At 39.7% G+C, this 20,883-nt stretch overlaps 1 protein-coding gene across 1 annotated transcript in view; it reads right to left on the reverse strand.

Moving 5' to 3' along the window:
* kcnh1a (potassium voltage-gated channel, subfamily H (eag-related), member 1a) overlaps window positions 1–20,883 on the reverse strand; it is a 41,411-nt gene that overhangs the window by 14,026 nt on the left and 6,502 nt on the right. Inside the window, exons 3-8 of the mRNA XM_069658359.1 lie at window positions 16,330–16,436; window positions 15,886–16,014; window positions 13,265–13,383; window positions 12,155–12,547; window positions 5,032–5,189; window positions 2,830–3,101 (exon numbers count right to left, since the gene is read on the reverse strand). Of these exons, the coding sequence (XP_069514460.1) occupies window positions 2,830–3,101; window positions 5,032–5,189; window positions 12,155–12,547; window positions 13,265–13,383; window positions 15,886–16,014; window positions 16,330–16,436 (1,178 nt within the window). The remainder of the gene's footprint in view (window positions 1–2,829; window positions 3,102–5,031; window positions 5,190–12,154; window positions 12,548–13,264; window positions 13,384–15,885; window positions 16,015–16,329; window positions 16,437–20,883) is intronic.

Consider the following 20,883-nt stretch of genomic DNA (forward strand, 5'->3'; position numbering starts at 1 on the left):
CATATTTCATAGAGAACAGCCATGGACTACAGTAGATTGCATCTACAACAAGCCTCCTGAGGCTGTCTGCTTTTTGGATATTTACGCTTTAAGATGATTTGAATCTCACAATGAGAAATTTAGTCTGAGGATGAGTTGTGCGAGTTCCCCCGAGAGTATATTCATAAAACTGAACATCCAAAAAAGGTAGAGAGAGAGGGACAATCAGCGTCTCGCCTCAGGGTTGAGATTGTGGCTGAAAAAAAGTACAATAGAGGTGAGAAGTGATTGCAGAGGGATCGCGGGGAGCGCTGTACTAAATTGATCCGACGGTGTCAGTTATTGCTTGGAGGTGTCGTTCCCTGCGTGCAGTCACACATAATGGCACAGCGCTGTATGAGCCACACATGCAGGAGATATCTTATAAATGTTTAATACTGGGATGTGGAAAGAAGGGCATGCTGTGAAAATCTGCCTCCTTCTCAGCAAATCAGATGGTTTGTGAGTTAGTAACAGCGGGTGTCTTAACTCCATTATAATCCAGTTATTTGATATTTATGCTGCAAACTGACTTATAATGTGTTCAAGAAAACCACAACAGGTGGCATAAATAGACACTGATCAGGCTATCATTTTTACTTCTTTAAATATTCATGTATTTAATGTTTTCTTGATCTTATTCATGACTCAGTGCACCAAAACGCCACAGCTACAGGCTTAAAAAATGCCACTAAGCCACACAATTTGTTAAAAATGCATCACTAAACTCCAGCCTCTGTGGGGTACCCTGCTTATTCACTGTTGCATCTGTGTTTTATTTTTCGGAGGCGTTTCAGAAAAAATCAAAGCCTGTGAGGAGTATGCATTCTGCTCCGGAAAATCTCAATAATGCAGCCCTTATTACACAGCAGACTGAGGTAATGAGTCTACTGTAGGAAAGAATAACAGAGCTCCTGCTGTGTGCGTTAAAGTGGATTGACTTGAGAAAAAGAAAACTGGTAAAAACTCTTTCCAGCTTTTGAGATTCCTGTAACACTGGTCACAGCAGTGACGCAGTTTGGAACCTGCCCACTCGCTGGATCAAGCAGTTGTACAACTCAAATAGCAAAATGAATCTGTGCATAAGAAATACTTGCCTGTAGAATGTTGTTGATGTACGGACCTCTTGCAGAGCAATTTGATTCACTACGCTAGCTGCTTGGCTAACTGATAACATGCTCGCCAGCCTGGACCTTGCTAGCGCAACTCAGTCATAGCTTATATCATAGAATGTATAAAAAGATGGACGACATGACAGCTCCCTAAAAGTGAAGCCAAAACATCTCGAGCGCCCCCTGCTGACTGGCTCCATGTTAACAGATGGGACATGGGTCAAACTATAAAATCAAAATACACACCAAATAAATGTTTCTCAAACATGGTTTCTGTCATTAAAGTTAGTTGTTATCATGTTGATTTACTGATTTAAGTGTTAATTTTTCTGACAAGTTTATTTTTAATTAGTTATTAGATGCTGTAAAAAGGAGTGATTGACAGCTCCGTTGACAAACACGGCTCCTGCAGCCGATCTGTTCCAGATCAGCAGAGTAGAGGACGAACGGCGAGAGGAGACGTAACAAAAACAGTCACTACAGTCATTGAAGTTTCCATATCTGTGAAAGTTAACTTCAGACAAACACAAAGAAGCAGTTCTGCTGTTAAACACGTCGACGTATGGGATCTTTGCTGGGTTTTTTTGGGGTAAGTTAAGTGTGTGTTTTGGAAAGCCACCCGCCGATTTCTTCTGCGCATCTCTGGCTCCAAATGAGGTCAGCAGCGCAAGATGGCAGCGCCAAAAGCAGGGGGTATTTTGGCTTGAATTTTGCACAATGAGAGTACATTATGCAAACATTCGGGCCAACCCTTTCTATGAAAATGAGCCTTGTGGCACCTGATTCACAAACAGCAGCGCTAAAAGAACAGCGCAGTTAGAGTGAAAATATTACCGTCTTTAGAGTGGGTGGTAACTGCGGCACAGTATTATAAGGGCTGTCACGCTCTGAGTTTTCAGTGATAATGACGACAAGTCCACCTTTTGTGTGATCAAAAAAATGTATTTGTCTGTAAAAACGACAGGGAATAATATATGGATGAGCTGCAGTTGTGAAAAAATTAAAAAATGTTTGAAAAATAAAGCTCCATTTCAATAATAAAACTACTAAAAACCTGTCGAGTCTGGACTTTACAATAAACTGTAGAAGAGCTGCAGATAGCTTCTCTCCACAGTCAGACGCAAAAAAAGAGCAAACTGTATCTGCAAAACTTTATGGCCGTGTTTGAGACCCCTAACACATATTTCAGTGTATAAACACTACAAAATTATACTTTCATTCATTGCAGGTTAAAATGTGAATACATGTTCATAAAATGTCTATTTATAACTGTAGATTTCCACCACAGCTGAAATAAAGACAAAGTAACAAAGTAAATCTGTGCCCAAAAAGTACCCATGCTTTGAGCTTAAATAAGGGTTTTTCACATGTGACTTTCTGTCAGAGGAATACACTGTGAGGTGGGCAGTAGGCACTAAGAGCATCAAAGGCCTGTGACTGTGTAAATTAAACTAGAGCTGCAGTCAGAGGTTCTGGCACTGAAATATGTTAAACCTGAGCAGAATATACTGGCTACAGGAAAGTTAGAAATATTGCTCGGCTAATAATCTGTAAAGTTCCATTTCCTAACTTTGATGGCTTTATTTAAAATTCATTTATTCACCTATCTTAGTGGATTGTGGCTTTAAAGAGCATAGTTAAACTCCTCATGTATCATGCATCTGCTACACTGGGTGGAAGATAAAACGGCTGCACTCACATCCAATCATCATCATGGCCACGGCAAAGATTTTTTCTCCGTCTGTCGTCGGGGCGATGTTACCGAAGCCGATGCTCGTCAGGCTGGTCATGGTGAAGTACAAGGAAGTGATGTAGACCGAGTGCTTGTTAGGCCCGCCCTCCCACTTCCCCGAGCCACTGGCGTTGAAGCGGTACGGAGTGCCCACCGTCTCAGCCAGGATGTAGAGCCAGCTGTCCATGCGAACAATGTTGGTGTCTTCGTCGATTACCTCGTAATCACCGATGCTGTACCTGGAGAGTGGAAAGGAAGAAATAATCAGGAAATAAACATCAGAAGATTGCACATTGCATTTCAAGACAACTGACCCATTTGTATTTCTGATAAAGGGGTGAATGTATCGAGTAGTTGTGGGAGGAAATTCATGCAAGCATTTTTGTGCGGCTGCGCAAAGACATAACAGTGATTCGAGCTAAATGCTAACATTAGCATGCCCATAATAACCATGCTTAAATTACTATGTTTGGCAGGCATTGCACTTTCCATGGTATCATTGCTAAAGTACTGCAAAGGCTGATGGGAATGTTATTACTTTGGTTAGTATAACGCCTTTATGGAGGGTGGTGTTTACCCGGTTCACGAGGGTTCAATGTTGAGGGGCTCTGCTCTTCACCGCAACAGGGAGTTGCATCATGGGAGTTCATGAGTAGTCAATTTCAGACAAGAACGGAAAATAGTGCCTGAGAAGGCTGAACCCGGTGGTGTACTCGATATTTCAAGTGAAATATTTGACTTGCTTGGGGCTGTTTTCTATCCTTGTTGTTTTCCTTTTTAGTCCCTGTTTTATGATTTAAGTTGATTTAGTGAACATTTAAAATAAGTTTTCTCCGATAGCAGTTTTTAACGCATCATCCAAACATCTTATGCTTGAGACCTCTCATCACAGGATGTATGTCTCTCAGCTGTGATAACTTTAAAACCTCATCTGGTGAAACTCAACAGCATTTCATGAGAAGAGAAATAAACAGAATTTTGTGGGAGAGGGTTCAGATTTTCTACCCTGGTGATCATGATTGATGACGGTTTAACTTTTCTCAACTCGACCCTGCGGCTGGGTGTGTCACCATGGAAACGAGAAACACCACACTGACGGAAATGATACTGGAGCTATTTTTATTGAGTCTGGTTTTGGAGCAATGCCAGTTACATTCATTCTGGTTATTATACTGTCTGGGCAAATAAACACTGTTTTTGATCGTGGTTAGAGGCTGTTGTGTGGGTTGCTTCCCAGTTGGTGAGGAACGTTTGTGAACGTACTTGGAATATTTTAGGCAGAAATAATGTTGTGGTTGTGAAAGCGTCCAGTCAGGGAATACGTTATAATCTAAACACAAAAAGACGTGCAAACTTATTTTACATTTTTAACCTACAGGGCATTAAGTTGTAATGATCGTCTGAGCGTGTGTGTGTGTGTGTGTGTGTGTGTGTGTGTGTGTTTGTGTGTTTGTGTGTTAAGACGTCCTCATAAACATAATAAATCAAGCACAACACATGATGGTAGCTTAATGCTTCCACAACACTTGCCCCCTGTAGAGTCGATGATCTGATTAGACTTTGGAGGCCTGTGTTGCATACATTTGCATAATAATGAGCAAAAACTAATTCTCTTGATACTACTATGACTCTTTCTGACTTTGAGTTACCAAAAATAAACAGTTTTAAAGCGTGGAAACAGGCATGTTGACCAAAAAAAAGACTGCTAATTAATGCATAATTAGCTTAATCAATGACCTCGTTATAGTAATTGGTTCTTATATTATTTGATTACGGTGATGGCGTAACAGCACGCTATCAGAATGTGTTATGTAATATATTAGTAACTCCAACATGTAATTGAACTGTAATGGCAGGAGAAAAGTGGTGTGAAAAGGTGGATGTTAGGGATGTATGATATTAGATTTTTTGCCAATATCCGATATGCCGATATTTTACAACTCATTTAGCCGATTACCGATACCGATATTTCTTTCCCGCACAGGTCTTCTTCGCGCCGGGGACATTGCACCGAGGTCGGGCCTTTAATCAAGTATGCAGCAGCCCATTATTTTATCGGTTAATTATATCGGCGGATATTGGCTCTGATCATTTTTAAGCCGATATCGGCCAATACCGATAACATGCCGATAATATCGTGCATCCCTAGTGGATATGTCATGAACATACCAAATGCAGGCCAGCCAGTGAGCAGCCAGTCCAAACACACACACCAGCAGCACCAGTACAGCCGCCCCGTACTCTATGTAGTGATCCAGTTTACGGGCGACCCGACCCAGGCGGAGAAGCCGGACCACCTTCAGTGAGCTGAACAGACTGCTGATCCCCTGAAACAGAAATAAACGTGCAGAGAGATAGAAAGAGAAGCAGGCAGGATTAGCTAACAACACAATTATATGTTTTTAAAAAGTTAAAAAATGTAAGTTTCAGTGTCAGTTTGTCATGTAAAGTCGTGAACATAAATTAATACCACCAAAATAGTGCTGCCCTTATACACAGTAATGCTTACACATGAGTCCTACTATTTAGAATTTATAAGCACTACAGTATATTAACATTGAGTACATGGTTTATAGCACACTATAATGTAGTTGTAAGCAGCCTTATGGTCATTTATATGTGTTTATATAAATATAGCTTTTATATTTTATCAGTCATCATCCGTTTTCACACGAGCTTCCAATGATGGGTGCCCACAGGAGGCATTATTGTTGTTAAAAAATACATAACAATAATAATAATAATAATAACTTTAATTTGTATAGCGCCTTTCATGGGACCCAAGGTCGCTTTACAAAGAGGAACACAGAAACACACTTAATTAATTAATAAATGTAATTCATTAATTAACATTAATAATATCTAAAATCTTCCCAAGACTGCATTGCAGTGTGTATAAATCACATATAATATATTTTAACATACATTTACATAAACCACTTATTAAATGCTGAATATAAATGCTAAAAATTGAAATGTTTCCAAATAAGTTATTTTTTGATATACGTATATATTTAGAGTACAGTAGTAGTTATTTAGTTTTTGGGATTTTACTTATTTGTTATGAATATAAAACTTCAGGAACACTGCTAATCTATTTAAAAAAACGTGTATAATGATCTTTTTTATCCTATACAAGTAGCATAGAAACTCACTGTGAAACTGAATTAAGATTAAAGATGTACTCCTGTTTGCTAACGCTCTGGCTCCTAAATCAAGAATCAATGCCTTATTATATCAGAACCCAACGAGAATCGATGTGAGAGCGCTGAAGTAAATGTGATATGACTATAACAGCAAACAGAATATACAAACAAGATGAGAGAAAGTGACAACATTCAATGTGTTAACATATGCTGAGTTGATTTTAACACATGCCTGTGCAACGAGATGAAGTTTTACAACTTCTATAGCAGTTACATAACAAGCTGACAAATGTCTACTCAGCTTGACTGTATATTAAAACTCCCACGCAGAGATTCAAGCAGACAATCTCATAAGTTTGCTGGTGGCCTGTGTGTGTGTGTGTGTGTGTGTGTGTGTGTGTGTGTTTGCTGGGAGGGGTATTGATTTAGCTAATGTGCTGTGGTGTGCAATCCGAGTACAACTGCAGCGCTCGCTGTCACTTGATCTGATCTAGCTGCCTGCCAGACACCTCAGCTTCTCTAAATTCACTTTACAGACCTGAGCTCCAACACAATTCAATTATTAGTGCAATCCCGCTGTTGAGTCCCGCTGAAACTCTTCAAACACAAGTTGTGAAGGTTTATTTTATCCCTGAATAGATGTAGAAGAGATTTCATTAAAGAAAAAGTTTGACATTTTGGGAAAGAGGCTTATTTGCTTTCTTGCCAAGTTAAATGTGACTCATTTGTTTGTAGGCTACGCTAAATATGAAGCTAAAGTGAGCATGAAAGGAAATGGAGGGCTCCGAACAGGCCTCCATTGTTAAAAAAATACACCTTCCAGCATCCCTTAGGTTCAAGTTTACACAAAGTATGTTATCATTTATTTGGACACAGGCAGAATGGACAAAATTACAATTTATGATTTGCTAGCTGTCCTATCCTCATGCAACAGTCTTTGTTTTAAATTAAGCTAACTGGACTTGAATCTAAAATCAGGGCTGTTGCAATCATTTATGTGCTAGCTTATTTGCTTTCTTGTTGTCAAGACTAAGATAGGAAGATGAATGCTAGTCTGATATCTGTTCTTGGAAAATAAATCCTGAGCCAAGAGGCAGTTAGCTTAGCATACCATGAAACTTAAAAGCCACCTGATGCCCCTGCTTTATTCACTTTGTTTTTGTCAAGACTAAGATTGGAAGATTAATGCTAGTCTGATATTTGTTATGTCTTGGACAATGAAGCTACAGCCAAGAGCCAGTTAGCATAGCATATAGCATCAAAGAGGGAGAAAATACCCTAACGAATTTCAACATCATATTTTTAATCATCACCATCAATTAAGCATCATTTAATTGTTCAGTTTGGAAACAAACAGACAGAATGAATGTTTTCTGGTACGGCTGTAACATGCTAGCTGTATTCTCATGCTAAAAGAGTAAGATGATAAGATTGATCTCGCTCGAATAGCTGGGCTTTCTCACACACTCTTCTATTCTATTATTGGAAACTGTTTTAAGCTTCATAAGCTAACATGTTCTACGAAGTGAAATATTAAAAACCACACATAAAGTCATACATTTCAGTTTCAGAGAACATTTTTGTCCTTATTAGCAAGTTAGAAGCTAAAGAAAAAAGTATTTTAAAAGGTGGCTTAAAGGAAAATGTGGCTTTTAAAATGTACAGCACAAACTCCCTCTATTAAAGCATATTTTCAACACCAGGATGACCTTTATTTTGAAATATTAATTGAATCACGTGGCTGCAGTCAATTTGTCACCAATGACATGTAACTGCTGAACAGAGGGCTGAATCAGCTCTCATGCAGCTTTAATGACGCTGTTTTTCATTTTCAAACTGCAGAGAACAATCATCATCTCCTGGCAATGAAAAGATTCAGTAGGAAGAAAAAAAAGCAGCACGAATCCTCACTCGCTTTCTGTGAGATTTATTTCATGCAATGCTGCTTCTGCTGTTGTACTCTCATCCAGCACAGCAGCTGAAATGTTGGTGCAGGAGTAAATTTCACTGGGAATGTGTACGGCGTGTTGTCAAGAGCTTTCATAGGGGGGTTGTTTGGTGTGGTTTTCAGGCGTGAATGTGTGTCTACGCGTAAAATAAAAACACAAAACTTTTCTAATGAAGCCTACTTGAGTGACAGCTCGGTGGTTCCAATTCTTCCCATGACGTCCCATGCATGAATACAGGCAGAGGTAGAAGAGGGGGGGATGGGTGGGCCATGCAAACAGAACGGAGGGATGAAAAAGAAGAAAACAAAAATGAAGCACAAGTAAGAGAGAAGGTCATTGGTAAGCGATGAATAAAGACATAATTAGTAAATAAAATGAAACATAAAAAAACAACCTTCACTGTGTCTGTAAAGCATGCGCAGTATGACAAAAGCATGCTGTGTCAGCTGTTTTATAAATCAAGAAGCGGTTGGTTGGTTGTTTTAGGTTACCAGTAGTAGCCTTAGAAACTGAAATGACACAATGATTATAAATTTCAGTCTCGAGTTGATGTATGACACTTTAAAATTGCCCAGAATAACTTTGACAGCCGCTGCACGTTAATGATCTTCCCTTCCCCATTTGGAAACCTGTTGGGGGGAAAACAGCCATCAAAGTTATTCATGTCAGTCGTTAAGGTCTGCAGCGGCAGATATCTCAGCGTCGGGTTTAATAACACAGGCAATTGTTTACCCGCTCTCATTTACCCTCGCCATGCTGCCTCACAGCAATCTGGTGCAAATTGGAGTCACTGAGATGTTGAAGAGACACGCCAGAAGATGATCCTAGGAGTGGATGGTCATAGAAGTAATGGATGTTGGTTTACAGAAAAGGCATTCATACCGTTATCAGAGGCAAAATGTACCCTTCAACCTCACAGTATATATGAAGCATAAGGTTAATGCTGTACTGCTGGGCTTAAACTTTTGTTTTTACAAACATTTTCACTATTGTTGATTGTTTTTTCATTAATAGATTACTGTTAAATCTATAAAATGTTGGAAGAATCTATCTCAATTTACCAGGATGCTGTCCAAAGTCCCCAAATATTCCGTGTAGAAAACTTAGAAAACACAATCTTATATTTGAAAAGATTTGAGTTACATGTTGTATGTTGGTAGTTTTTTGCTCGAAATTAGTTGTTATTCACTGACTAATCATTGCATTATCAAGGAATCATCTAAAAGGTTAATTTCATTTGACAATAGAATAACAATGAATGAATAGTAAATATAGTAGGGCTGCACGATATTGGAAAAAACAGACATTACAATAACTTTTTGTTCTGCGATATTTTTTGTGATTTTAAAAAATACACAAAATTATACCAGATAAACGCAGTGACAAACTTTGTGACAAGCCACGTGACCAACTGCGTGACAAGCTACGTGAGAAACTAATGATAAGCTACATGACAAACAACGTGATAAGCTACGTGACCAGCTACGTGATGAGCTACATGATGAGCTATATGACCAGCTACGTGATGAGCTATGTGACCAGCTACGTGATGAGCTACATGATGAGCTATATGACCAGCTACGTGATGAGCTATGTGACCAGCTACGTGATGAGCTACGTGACCAGCTACGTGACAAACTACATGATAAGCTATGTGATGAGCTATGTGACCAGCTACGTGACAAACTACATGATAAGCTACATGACAAACTACATGATAAGCTACGTGACCAGCTACATGAACAATTTTATAGCTACATGGTTGACTTTGTTATAAAGGAGCCTCCATGTCGACATAGTTTCTTTAAAAAAATCTATCACCAATATATGTAGGTTTTTGTAACATTAAGGAACCCACCACTGGAACTTTGAACAATTCCACACATTCATGTCAGGGCACATGCACAGAGTATTAGTGCAATGCTGCTGTAACAATACTGTTTGAGTGACAGTTACTGTCAGTTGCTCAGGGCAATACTGTGTGGCAGATGAATGAAGTGGAATTATACGTTACTGATACTGTTTATGTTACTGTGTGTCTGCGTGTGTACCTGCAGGAGATGTGCTGTCCTTCACAGGTAATATCTTCCAGATGTAATGAGGTCAATTCAAAACCTAAAAGGGAACTCTGAAAATACATTCTGACTGAAGCTCTGACACTTACTCCTGCCAACGCTCGTTTCCATCAGGACTCTCGATGAAGACATGGAGCTATCTGATGAAGCTCACAGAAAGTGCTTTTTTGGATAGACTGAAATTACTCTGTGTTCCATGCTGTAAATGAATAACGTCAGCTTATTCATTATGTCACAGATTTAATACCTTAAAAAAAATTAAATGAACAGCCAACAATAATACTTTAGATTCGTAATCAAGAACAACCAAGCGTTAAAATACTATGATTATATTGATGAATTGATTCAATGAAAGCAGTAAATATGAACAATGCTCAACTGTCCTTCAGATAATATGAAGTTTATCCACCCTTTTCTTCCCCAGGCTTGTATTTGAGCAGATATGAAATCCAGCAAATAATCACATTTGTGAAGCTGTAACCAGATAATTTGTGACATCTTTGCTTAAAAAGGCTGAAACAATAAATAAATAATCTAAACTGTTCACCATATTAAATGCATTTCTCTCCCAAAGCAACAGCATGACTCTTTCAAAAGATATACAGACTTAAAATAAATGTATTTTTTGTTATCCTTATAATACCAAAAAGCTCAAATAACACCAGAGTTTTCCTTTAAATCCCAGAAGGCCAGTGTTTTTTCCTTCTGCTGACCCCTGACTCTTCCTGCCCTGGCCAGTTGAACTTGTCAGCGTTCAGGATGCTGAAGCGTTGAAAGACTAGAAAGGGCCAAAATGCTTGACCTGCACATATACCTCAGTGCTGGAAGCCCACAAACAAGCGTCTTTTTTTAAAGCATTACCACAGCATTTCATATTCCCTCATACTTTATGTGCTGCCCGACAGCCCCCTCAGAGCTCGCTGTGTGACGCAAGGCGCTGTTAAACGCTACCGCAGCATTTTACACAGCCACGCTGTCACAATAACACGCACACATCATGAGACGTGACACATTTTAGCACACACGGGCTAACACAAACACACGCAAAGATGCATTATTATAATGAAAACCGGCAAGTGCAGGATCCGGAGGCTACACTTAATTTATGTGTTTGTGTGTGTGTATGTGTGTTTCATATACATAAAGGTTTGGACCTGATTCAGAAGCTGTGGCTGCATTGAAGAAATGTTTTCAATCAGATACAACAAGAGAGAATTTGTTTTTAAAATAGATTTTATAAGCTAACATGTAGTTAAATAACTAAGCATTATTAAGAGTTATATTTCCCTTCAGTGATACCAATTAAGGGGAGAAATGTGTGATAAGTTGAAAACAAATAAAAACCTGTTTTTCCTCCCCGCAGAGAAATGGATAAAAAGAGAGCCAGGCTACAAAATCCTCCAGAAACAAGCACAAAGTCTAATTTATTCCAAGTATAAGCAGATGGTAAAACTCCAAACTCCAAACCAACTCAAAACATAACATGCCTTAGTTTTAATCACAGCAGGTTCTCCCATGATTCAGCCCTTTTGTCAGCTGTCATGAGGTGTTAATGGTTTTAAGGCATCAGTGACAAAGCAGCAGAGGACTGCAGAGTGGCTCGGTTTAATAATGTAACACTCCTTCCCCCAATTAAAATGTGCCAATTATCTCGAGATCCTGTGATAGCTCTCCAGCAAACACTGCCTCATTATGGTCCAACATTTATGAATTCACAAACAAGCATATTATTATACTGCTCAATCCGACTCGTTTTTTCACCGTCACTATAAAAACAACAACCAGTGCACAGGATGGGATGCACGGTGGTTATAAAGGTGGCTGTGGGCCTACGGGGGAACCTGAAAACCTGTCAATCTCCAAAGAAATTATCATCTCTAGGATTTTAGTGGCAAAAGGATGAGCACAGTGAAAATGTCTGATTTTGTTTGCAATCAACTAATACAGGAAAAAAGAAGCTGGAACAAGCAGATGTTTGGTATGAAGGCTTGTAAAATCACTAATAGGATTAAAAGATTTCCACTGGAGTTGCTAATTGATTTTCTTTCAGTCGACTGATGCATTAATCGACTTATCATTTCAGCTTCATGTACAAATTCCAACACAGAACCAGCGCACTCACCTCATCGACGTTCTCGAAGGCGTTAATGACGTCGTACGGCAAGCAGGACAGCAGGTCGATAACAAACCAGGTCTTCAGGTAGTTCATCCGAATCAGCTTAGGGTCCGAGATGACCTCGCCGGCGGGTCCGACGAACGTGGTGTGGAAGTTTAAAACGATATCCACCAAGAAGATGACGTCCACGATGCTGTCCACCACCAGCCACGTCACGTTGTTCTGCTTGGTCTTGAAGGAGACGTTGTAGGGCACCATGATGGCCGTGTAGAAGGTAAGGATGAGGATGACCCAGTCCCACGTGGTCTTGAAGAGGCAGTAGTGCAGGATGATGTGAGGAGGGGTTTTGGGGGTCTCCTGTTTGTACTGAGGTAGGATGTCTGAGCCGAGCTGCAGTACCTGTCAAAAAGCAGAGACGTATAAATCAATACTCGAGGCAAGGAGGTGAAGAATCAGTCCCTCCAGGATTACACAGGCTTTTGGGGGAATGTTGCAACATAAAAGGCCTGATTTTTAATAGCTCTGGATCACAAAAGTCCTTATAAAACAAGCCGTATTTGTTCTTATAGAAGTGCATCTGGGAGGTATTCCTCAAAGCACTCAAATCTAAAAAGTATAAAAGTGCAGACAACCTTTGTGTTCAAAGGAGAATCTACACATTATTTAATACAGTAACGCTGCTCTGCTCATTATTTTAGCTGCAGTTCTCTTAAAAAACAGTAACAAGACAACGGGGGGTTTACTTTCTCGCTGCGCAATGACTGTTTGAGATCAGTGCTGACACACACATCAGTAACAAAGCCTTCGGATGCTGAAAAGAAAGTCTCAACTCATGGGACTTGGAATAAGTGATTAATACTAACAAGAAGACATGAAGTATTGGATTCTTGATTATGGATTTACTGCGCAAAGTCTCCAAATATCTATGTAGTTCGATGCTAGATGGGAAAGCTCCTGAAAGAGAGACGATCGCACAGGAGCATATGTTAGAACGGCGCAGCGATCTGCTTCACAGCAAACCTTATATGAGAGGTTTCTCTGCTCACACTTTCTCAGGGTCTGAAGTGTGCTATCAAGTATTCAGCACAGAAATACAATCACATGTATCCTCCATACCTCAGCCAAGCGGGAGTGCTTGTGGACGTTCTCTCCTTTGTGCACTGTGGGCTGCAGCTGTTGTAAGACTCCTCTGCTGCTTGTTAGAGCTCGAGTCAGTCGGGCAAACTTTCCCCAACCTGAGGATTATAAACACAGCCAGTAAGCACAAGCTATAACAAGAAGATGTCTTAAAATGTTTTCTGATACTGGATTTTTCCTGGGGCGACATCATGTTTTCCGAGCCTGTGGGAGTTGTGAAAAGACTCGCTGAATCAGGGTCTGAAAATACTTGAGCAATTTCTAAGCACTTGATACTTGAGCTTATCAAACCAATATTATTACCGGGGCACGCAGAGCATCAACAGATTCAAAAAGCCTCAGGCTTGTGTCTTGATAAACTGATTTCTGACTGACTTTATCTGGAACATGTTACATAAAAAAGCTTTTTTGATCTGGGGATACCAATCTAAACCGCTTTTTAAATGTATTCATGTTAATACAACCATTGTTTATGCTTTGTAGAGCTGCTATACGCCATTACAAAGATGGTTGTAGGCTCAATAGATTGGGCTCATTTTACCAAAGTTACCTCTGGTGCATCTTCATGCTATTTATGTATAAAGGTAGTAGCGTCTTCAGGTCGTAACACCAGCAACCTCAAGAAACACATACAAGTTCAATATTCTATAAATCTGAAGCAGTGCAGTGTGTTTGACTACTTTCGCAAAGCGGCTAATGCTAATGCCGTTACTGCTAGTACGTCCTCAGTGTAGCCTCTGAGTCCCAGTGGCTCTGATGGCAATGCTGCAGATGGGATTAGCCAAGCTAAATATGAAGTTAAAAGACATGGTTCTTATAAATGAGCCTGTTGTTAATCAGTCACTGTTGTTAGCTAGCTTTGGTTATTAGCACTTCTAAGTTATGTTCCAATTTAATCCACAGACAGCGTCAGTCAAACAGCAGCCTCAGCTTCATTTGCAGTCGGTAACGCTAGCAGAAGTCAGACACTCAAGTTAAACCCATTCTCCATCGCTAAATGAGGGAACATGACGCAGAGTGTCACAGAGCTGTCGACAAGTTTACTGTCAAAGATTTACTTCACTACAGTGGAGTCCAGTTGGTTAAGGTACGCTAGTAAGTGATAGCTCGCCTACGTGTGACTTTTGAGTTGCCATGACAGCAAAAAAACTACTTTTATATTGCTTATGATTGCTACTATTACTACATTTACTGTTAATGTAGGGAGATGACCTCAGCCCTTAACTCCAGTTACAACCCCCCTTCCAGAGGCACATTATCAGACACCCTAATAAAGATGTCTTTATTTTTTGCAGCGAATAATGGAGAGTACTATATTATTAAGTATTGGTATCGATACCGGTATTGATAAAATCCTAACGATAAGTGGTGTGAATGAAAATGAAATATAAGCTTATGAAGGTATGTAGTTCTGGATGTATGTGATAACTCATTAAGTACGTAGCTATGTCACAAGGGTTAACGTGAGCGTGCAATGAACTCCTAGCTAACATTAGAGTTAAGCCGTTTTCCCACTGGTCAAAAAACCCGGCTTTTTTGCTTAATGGGAAAGGCTACAATCGGCATTCAGACCCGGGTCAAATGACTCTGCAGTAGACCCGGGTAATTATCACATCGGCATTGATGGGAACATAAAACCTGTGTCAACACGCTAATCACCTACCCCTTTCCGGCGCGATGCTATGCTCCGTCAGTAACTTCTGCGACTCCTTTTCATCTCAGCTACAAATTCCGCCCGTCTCCATCTCCGAGTTTAATAGACAGACTATAAAGACCTAACCACAGTAACATCTTCACTGTTTACTAACCCTGTTGCGGGCGTGTTTGTGACATCAGACGGTGACGCAGCAGAAAAGAGACCAAAAGGAGTATACTCCACTGGCAATGGGAAAAAAGACAATCGGCATCACACGCGTGTCAACACGCTAAATTTAGGTGGGAAAGTTGAACGATAATGCTAGCAGTTGCCAAATGGGTTATCAATTATGTTGTTTTAACTGGAAATATGGCCCGATGCCCCTCCAGATTTTCTCTGTACGTTGTTTTAACAGTTGCTGATCATTTGGAAATACTTTAGCAGTAAAGTATTATAACAGCATTTGGGTTACCCAGTATGGTGAATAAACCTTAAGTCTTAGCTGATGCAACAGCCTTCACGGAGTGCTTACTACCTGTTGGTGCCGAAGCCTGAACTAGACTCTCAATTTCATAACTCCACATCCTGTTGCTTGTTTGTGGTCGCTCGCTTGCACTGATTCATGTTCTATTTCGTCTGTCTTCAACGGTTATACAGTCCAGTGGATAATTCTTTTGTGTTGTGTGCAGATAAGCATCATGATGGGGTGAGTATTTGTCTGACTGGGTACCTGCCAGAGCAGATGCACAATGAACTGGAGAGTGCTGGCAGACTAATGTTACCTCTGCTTGATTTTATTATCACTGTATGAAACGTAAAAGATCACAAAACATCTGCACAATTTGAAAAACATGTAAATGATTTATCTTTTTCTCCCCCTCTGAAGTGGATTTTACTTTCATGTGCAGTTTAAGAAAGGCCTCCAAGGTATGAAGATAAACAATCAACAATGGTTAACTCTTACCTTTGGAAGAATCGTCTTCAATGGGCTGTTTAAAGGCGGTGATGTCACTGAACGTGCAGAGAAACAGGACCACTTTCTCTTGTTCATTTCGTATAGGAGCAATCTTCACAAAAAACCAAACAGGCGTCCCTGAAAGTATTAAAAAACATCACATATTTGCTGCATCATCTGCTTATTTTTAGAGGGAATGACATAGAAATCAGAGTGTAAACTGAACTGTCAAACACCTGCAGGCAGAGACAGGTTACACCTGGACACAAACAGCTTTTCTGGGGAAGAATTCTCCTGCCTCTCAACCAATTAGAACGTTTCTACAGAGGTAGAGATGTTCCGGGCTGCCTTTGAACTCGGCTGTACATTTCCGAGCCTCTGAATACATTTGCATTTCAAGAGAGTAGAAGTTTACATTCCTCTCTGTCCTCACATATGGCGCTGAATACTTACTGTTCTTTTTGTACATCAGTAATTCAAACGAGTTCATCTCATAATTCTCGAACGTTAGTCGCACTTTTTCCGTCGTGTCCTTGTCCGTGAGCTCCCCGTACATGAAACTGGAACACACAAAGGGAGTAAACAATTTGAATATTTAATAGGCGGAGAAACATTGTACATGCATGCTCATTCCTGCATAAAAACAGTGCTGAGGAAGGCTTGAATGTGTTAGTATCTTAATATGGTAGTTGCCAAGTATTCCCTGGTTTCAATGTGCTATTTTTAGTCTGTTTTCTGATTGCTTTGACAAAACATTTTTACATTTTTAAATCCCTTTGTTATATTTAACTGCTTTTTTTCGAAACTAAAGCTGGAAAAAAATTTAATTTATCGAGAGTTGTGCAAAACTGTGCAGATCAGTTCCTGATAGCTACTAAGAGACCTCTAGAGAGGTTCACTGCAGAATTAGGCGATATTAAATATAGAGTAGAAGTAGATTAAAGCTCACTGAAATGTATCCTGAAAGCATAATAAGATAAATGCAGCCTGATGTTTAATTGGCCAAATGCAAAATACTCATATTAAACCTGAGGATGGGTCAAACATCCATGAGCGCATTTAACCGAGCTGCGGAGACATTCATCTCACTTTGCTTGTTAATGCCACCCTCAGAGGCAGCCTGTTCCTGCGTGATCTAAATATAACTCCGAGTTTGTTATGGAACACAAAAGAAAAGCTAAATTTAATGAGACTACGATCTGACGCTGCAGAGACTTTTCAGACCAGTGCTTGATGAAACATCACCGAGGACTCTCTTTGCTCTCTTCTTCCCTGAGCCGCGAGGAACGTGAAGCTCTTCAAAGAAAACAATTCCTCAAATGATTTCCCGTCATGCGTGAAAAATTCCCACAGGTTTGTCACAGTATGTTTACAGCATCCAGCATAGAAAATAACACATATACATAATTAAAGAGACACAGTAAGAGCAGTTTAGAGGGAAATAACATCTTTGATCCACACGCATCAGCAGCCGAAGAGGCTCAGATATTAGACTTTAACACTCCGGGGAAATAAGTATACATTTTATGTTTGAGTCATATTCAGAAACATCAAACGTCCACACGAGCACTGAATGTTTCATGGGCTCATAATCAGCCTCATGAAGATGTTTTGTGACATGAGAGAAAAAAGGCAGACACAATGATTAAAGGTAAAGAAGATTATTTGAACTCGCCTATCCCACTGTTTAACAAATGATAAACTCTACAATCCAAAAGCTTGGTAGATTTTAAAATGTTACAAATCATGTTTAACTTAAAGAAACTGAGAATGCAGCAAATAAGGAGTCAGTACTAATAAATGCTGTAATTTAAAGCTCCTGGAGTTTATCGCTGGTTGTGAAACAGACTGAAATTAATCCTGATTACTGTATATGACCTACAAAAGCAAACCAGACCATCAGCAACAAGATTGATTATTTCTAAATAGTTATTTTTAATGCCTGAAACTGCTCGCGGGGTGTAGGTGTCAGACGAAGAGATTAACTGCACGCTGCCTTTGTTTACATTTTTCAGGGCAAACATTTAAAGTGAGTGATACATATAACTGTTAAAGAAAGCAAGATGAGATTTTCTGTTCAAAACCAGCACTTAAGCACGAACAGGACAAAGTCAGCAAAGAGATAAGAGGTACAGCTTTGTCCACAGGGGGCGCCAAAATCAGCACAAACTGAAAGTTCCTCACAGGAGCTTTAAGGGGTTAAAGACCAGCTCCAGTCATGTTGTAAGACATATAAAATGCTCTGCTTGAATTGATAAATTGTGGTGTTTTTTTCTGCAAAATATGTTTAATTACCTTGTAAACATCCTCCCAAGGCATCTCCTCCTGAATCTGCATCTGCCCACTATGCAAATTTTCAACCGCCCCCTCCGTCGCGAAAACAAAACACGTCTCTGCCATCGTTTAGTGGCAGAGACATGTTGAAACTTAGCTAGCTTGAAATGTAGTAATTAGCAGTAGTAACGTTAACGTTAGTAGTCAGTAGTGACGGTTACAGCTGGCTCGTGCATCGCCAAAGTGGTTGCAAGTAGGTAATCCCCGGGGAAGAGGGGCAGGCGTGTGTATGCACATGCAAAGAGATTTTGACCGTGTCTTATGTTACGGTCAGTGTGTTGTGTCGGGTCGGTGTCAGCTTGCTTCATATTTTTGATGAATGGAAACATCGCTGCAATTAAATAGACATTGAAATATGCCTTGATGAACTTAAACCTGTCCACACCCCAGTGGCTTATGTAGGTACTGTATATTGGTTTGTTTAAAAGTCACTACAAGTTTAAATTGGCTTTTTCTAAACCACAACTCTGGTGTGTGTTTTGTACACACCATTTTCTTTATAGTGTACAAAGGTGTTTGGAAAGAGCCCATACATGCCAACATCAGTTATGCACATTGTGCTTCCTTGTATTGAGGTTGGACATCATTTATGAAAGCCTCCTCATAAATATGTAGAAGTGTCAGGATTCAAGGTCCCTCACTGGCCACAGCCTAAAAAAGGAATTTAATAAGCCAATAATGCGTAAAAATATAGCACGACCAAACTCTTAATTTTAAAGTCATCTAAACATGAAATATCTCAGACGGTAATTTTGCAAATAGCGTTCCAAAGTTGTGCACATTACGGCGCTCTGTGGTCCATTTGATCAAACATCAACGTCCAAGTCGCTTTTTTAATTAATAGTCTGTACTAAATCTTTAAAAGTCTAATTATTGTAGTTACTTAATTTAACAGTTATTCATTTTCACATTACCTTGGTCTCGCTATTATTTATGTAATATTACCATTGTCTGATTTGTGATCACTGTCTTTGGATGTGTTTTCTGATACTGGTTTCACAATGAATTCTAGTGAAAACTACAAAAGGTTTGCTTGCTTTCTGTATCGCTTCCATATCACAGTAATTTCACTAATTTAGTAGTATTTATACATTTATACGGATATTATCTGCAGTCGATCTTAGCCCTGTATTTTTCCTCTCTTTAAAAACAATTCTTAAATCCATTTAGCCACCCAAAAATAAACCTAAAACGAATCGTCACACATTCTGTTCAATATTTGTATTGGCGAGTGTTCTGAAGCTTATGCTTGGGGACCCAAGGGTCTAAATCAGTAATAGCCGCAGTGCTGGCTGTGACAAACACCATCTCCCACAACAGACGAAATCTCCCACGGCTTTCGAATCTGGCAGCACCAACTGTTTCCATGTCATCCTATTAATATAGTGGTTTCAGACGGGCTGATTGCAGGCAATATACTCACAAGTCTAGAAACGTTCGCTTGGATAAGCATACTTCTCGTTCTCAAGGGTTCATTTTATTGCTTTATGTGAACAGTTATGAAGACGGCACCTCGGGCATACTGTCTAAAGTTTCACTGCTGCAGTCAGTGATGTGGAAGCAGTTTCAGCTGTTACAACCTCATTACATCACAGATTTGTGTCAAAGCTATCAGGTTAAAGAGCCGTCTTAAATTATGAGAATATCATATTAGTGGTATTCTCATTCACTTCAACAAAGCAGAATATAATAGGATTTTAACTTCCTCTGCTAAGAAGCCGTCTGAAGGGAATTAGTCGATCCAGGTCTCCTCACAGATAGATTTAGTGTAAAGAAACGCCCCCGAGTACAAAACTGAGCTCCTCGTTCTGTCACTATTATCCATGAGCTCAGCAACCCTGAGGAGGAGCCTCACCTGTGTCCACACTTTGATCATTAAGGTCACTACCCAGAGCTAATATCTCCTTATGATGTTTAAAATGAAACAAAGATTGATGGTTCCTCCTGACTCTGCCTGGTACGCTAGCAGCACAGATATAAAGATGGCGATGGTGATCATTTGGTTGGTCCACCGCTTAAACATCTAAGAGATGATTGCCATGAAATCTGGTGACGATCATGGTTACAAGAAGACAAATTGCCCACTGAATACTTTCTTTATCTGACTTTTCCTCTTCAACAACAGCAACAATGATCAAAACTACTAACATTCCCATAAATGAATTTCCCTCTGGGGATCAATAAAGTTATTGTTATAAGCCTCAGCTGTACTTTTAAGTGATTATGAGCAGATGTTAGCATGCTAACTCACAAAACTAATCTAATGAATATAACATAACATCTTCAAAACATTAGCATGTAAGGGCTTACATTCTGTGCATTGCGTGGTTAGCATATGGTACGGTATAGTTTCATATAGTGAATAGTAGATTAGCCTTTACTAGTCTTTTTGAGAGAGTACTAGACTCTAGACTCTCTACCAATTATTATTAAGTAAGGCTGCTCTGCCTGGAGGTAGGAAGTTTAAATACAAGTATATAAATATAGATTCACAGAACTGAAAACTTCTACCAGGCACAACTGAATAGACTGATTGTATCCATCCATTATCTATACCACTTATCCTGTTCAGGCTCAGGGTTATGGAGTCGATCCCAGCTCTTATTTGGCGAGAGGCAGGGTACACCTTGGACGGGTCGCCAGTCAATCACAGCGCTGACACATGGAGACAGA

The sequence above is a fragment of the Semicossyphus pulcher genome, unplaced genomic scaffold (assembly GCF_022749685.1).
Source record: "Semicossyphus pulcher isolate SPU_LCO1_2020_fin unplaced genomic scaffold, fSemPul1.0.p SCAF_12, whole genome shotgun sequence".
NCBI classification, from domain to species: domain Eukaryota; kingdom Metazoa; phylum Chordata; class Actinopteri; order Labriformes; family Labridae; genus Semicossyphus; species Semicossyphus pulcher.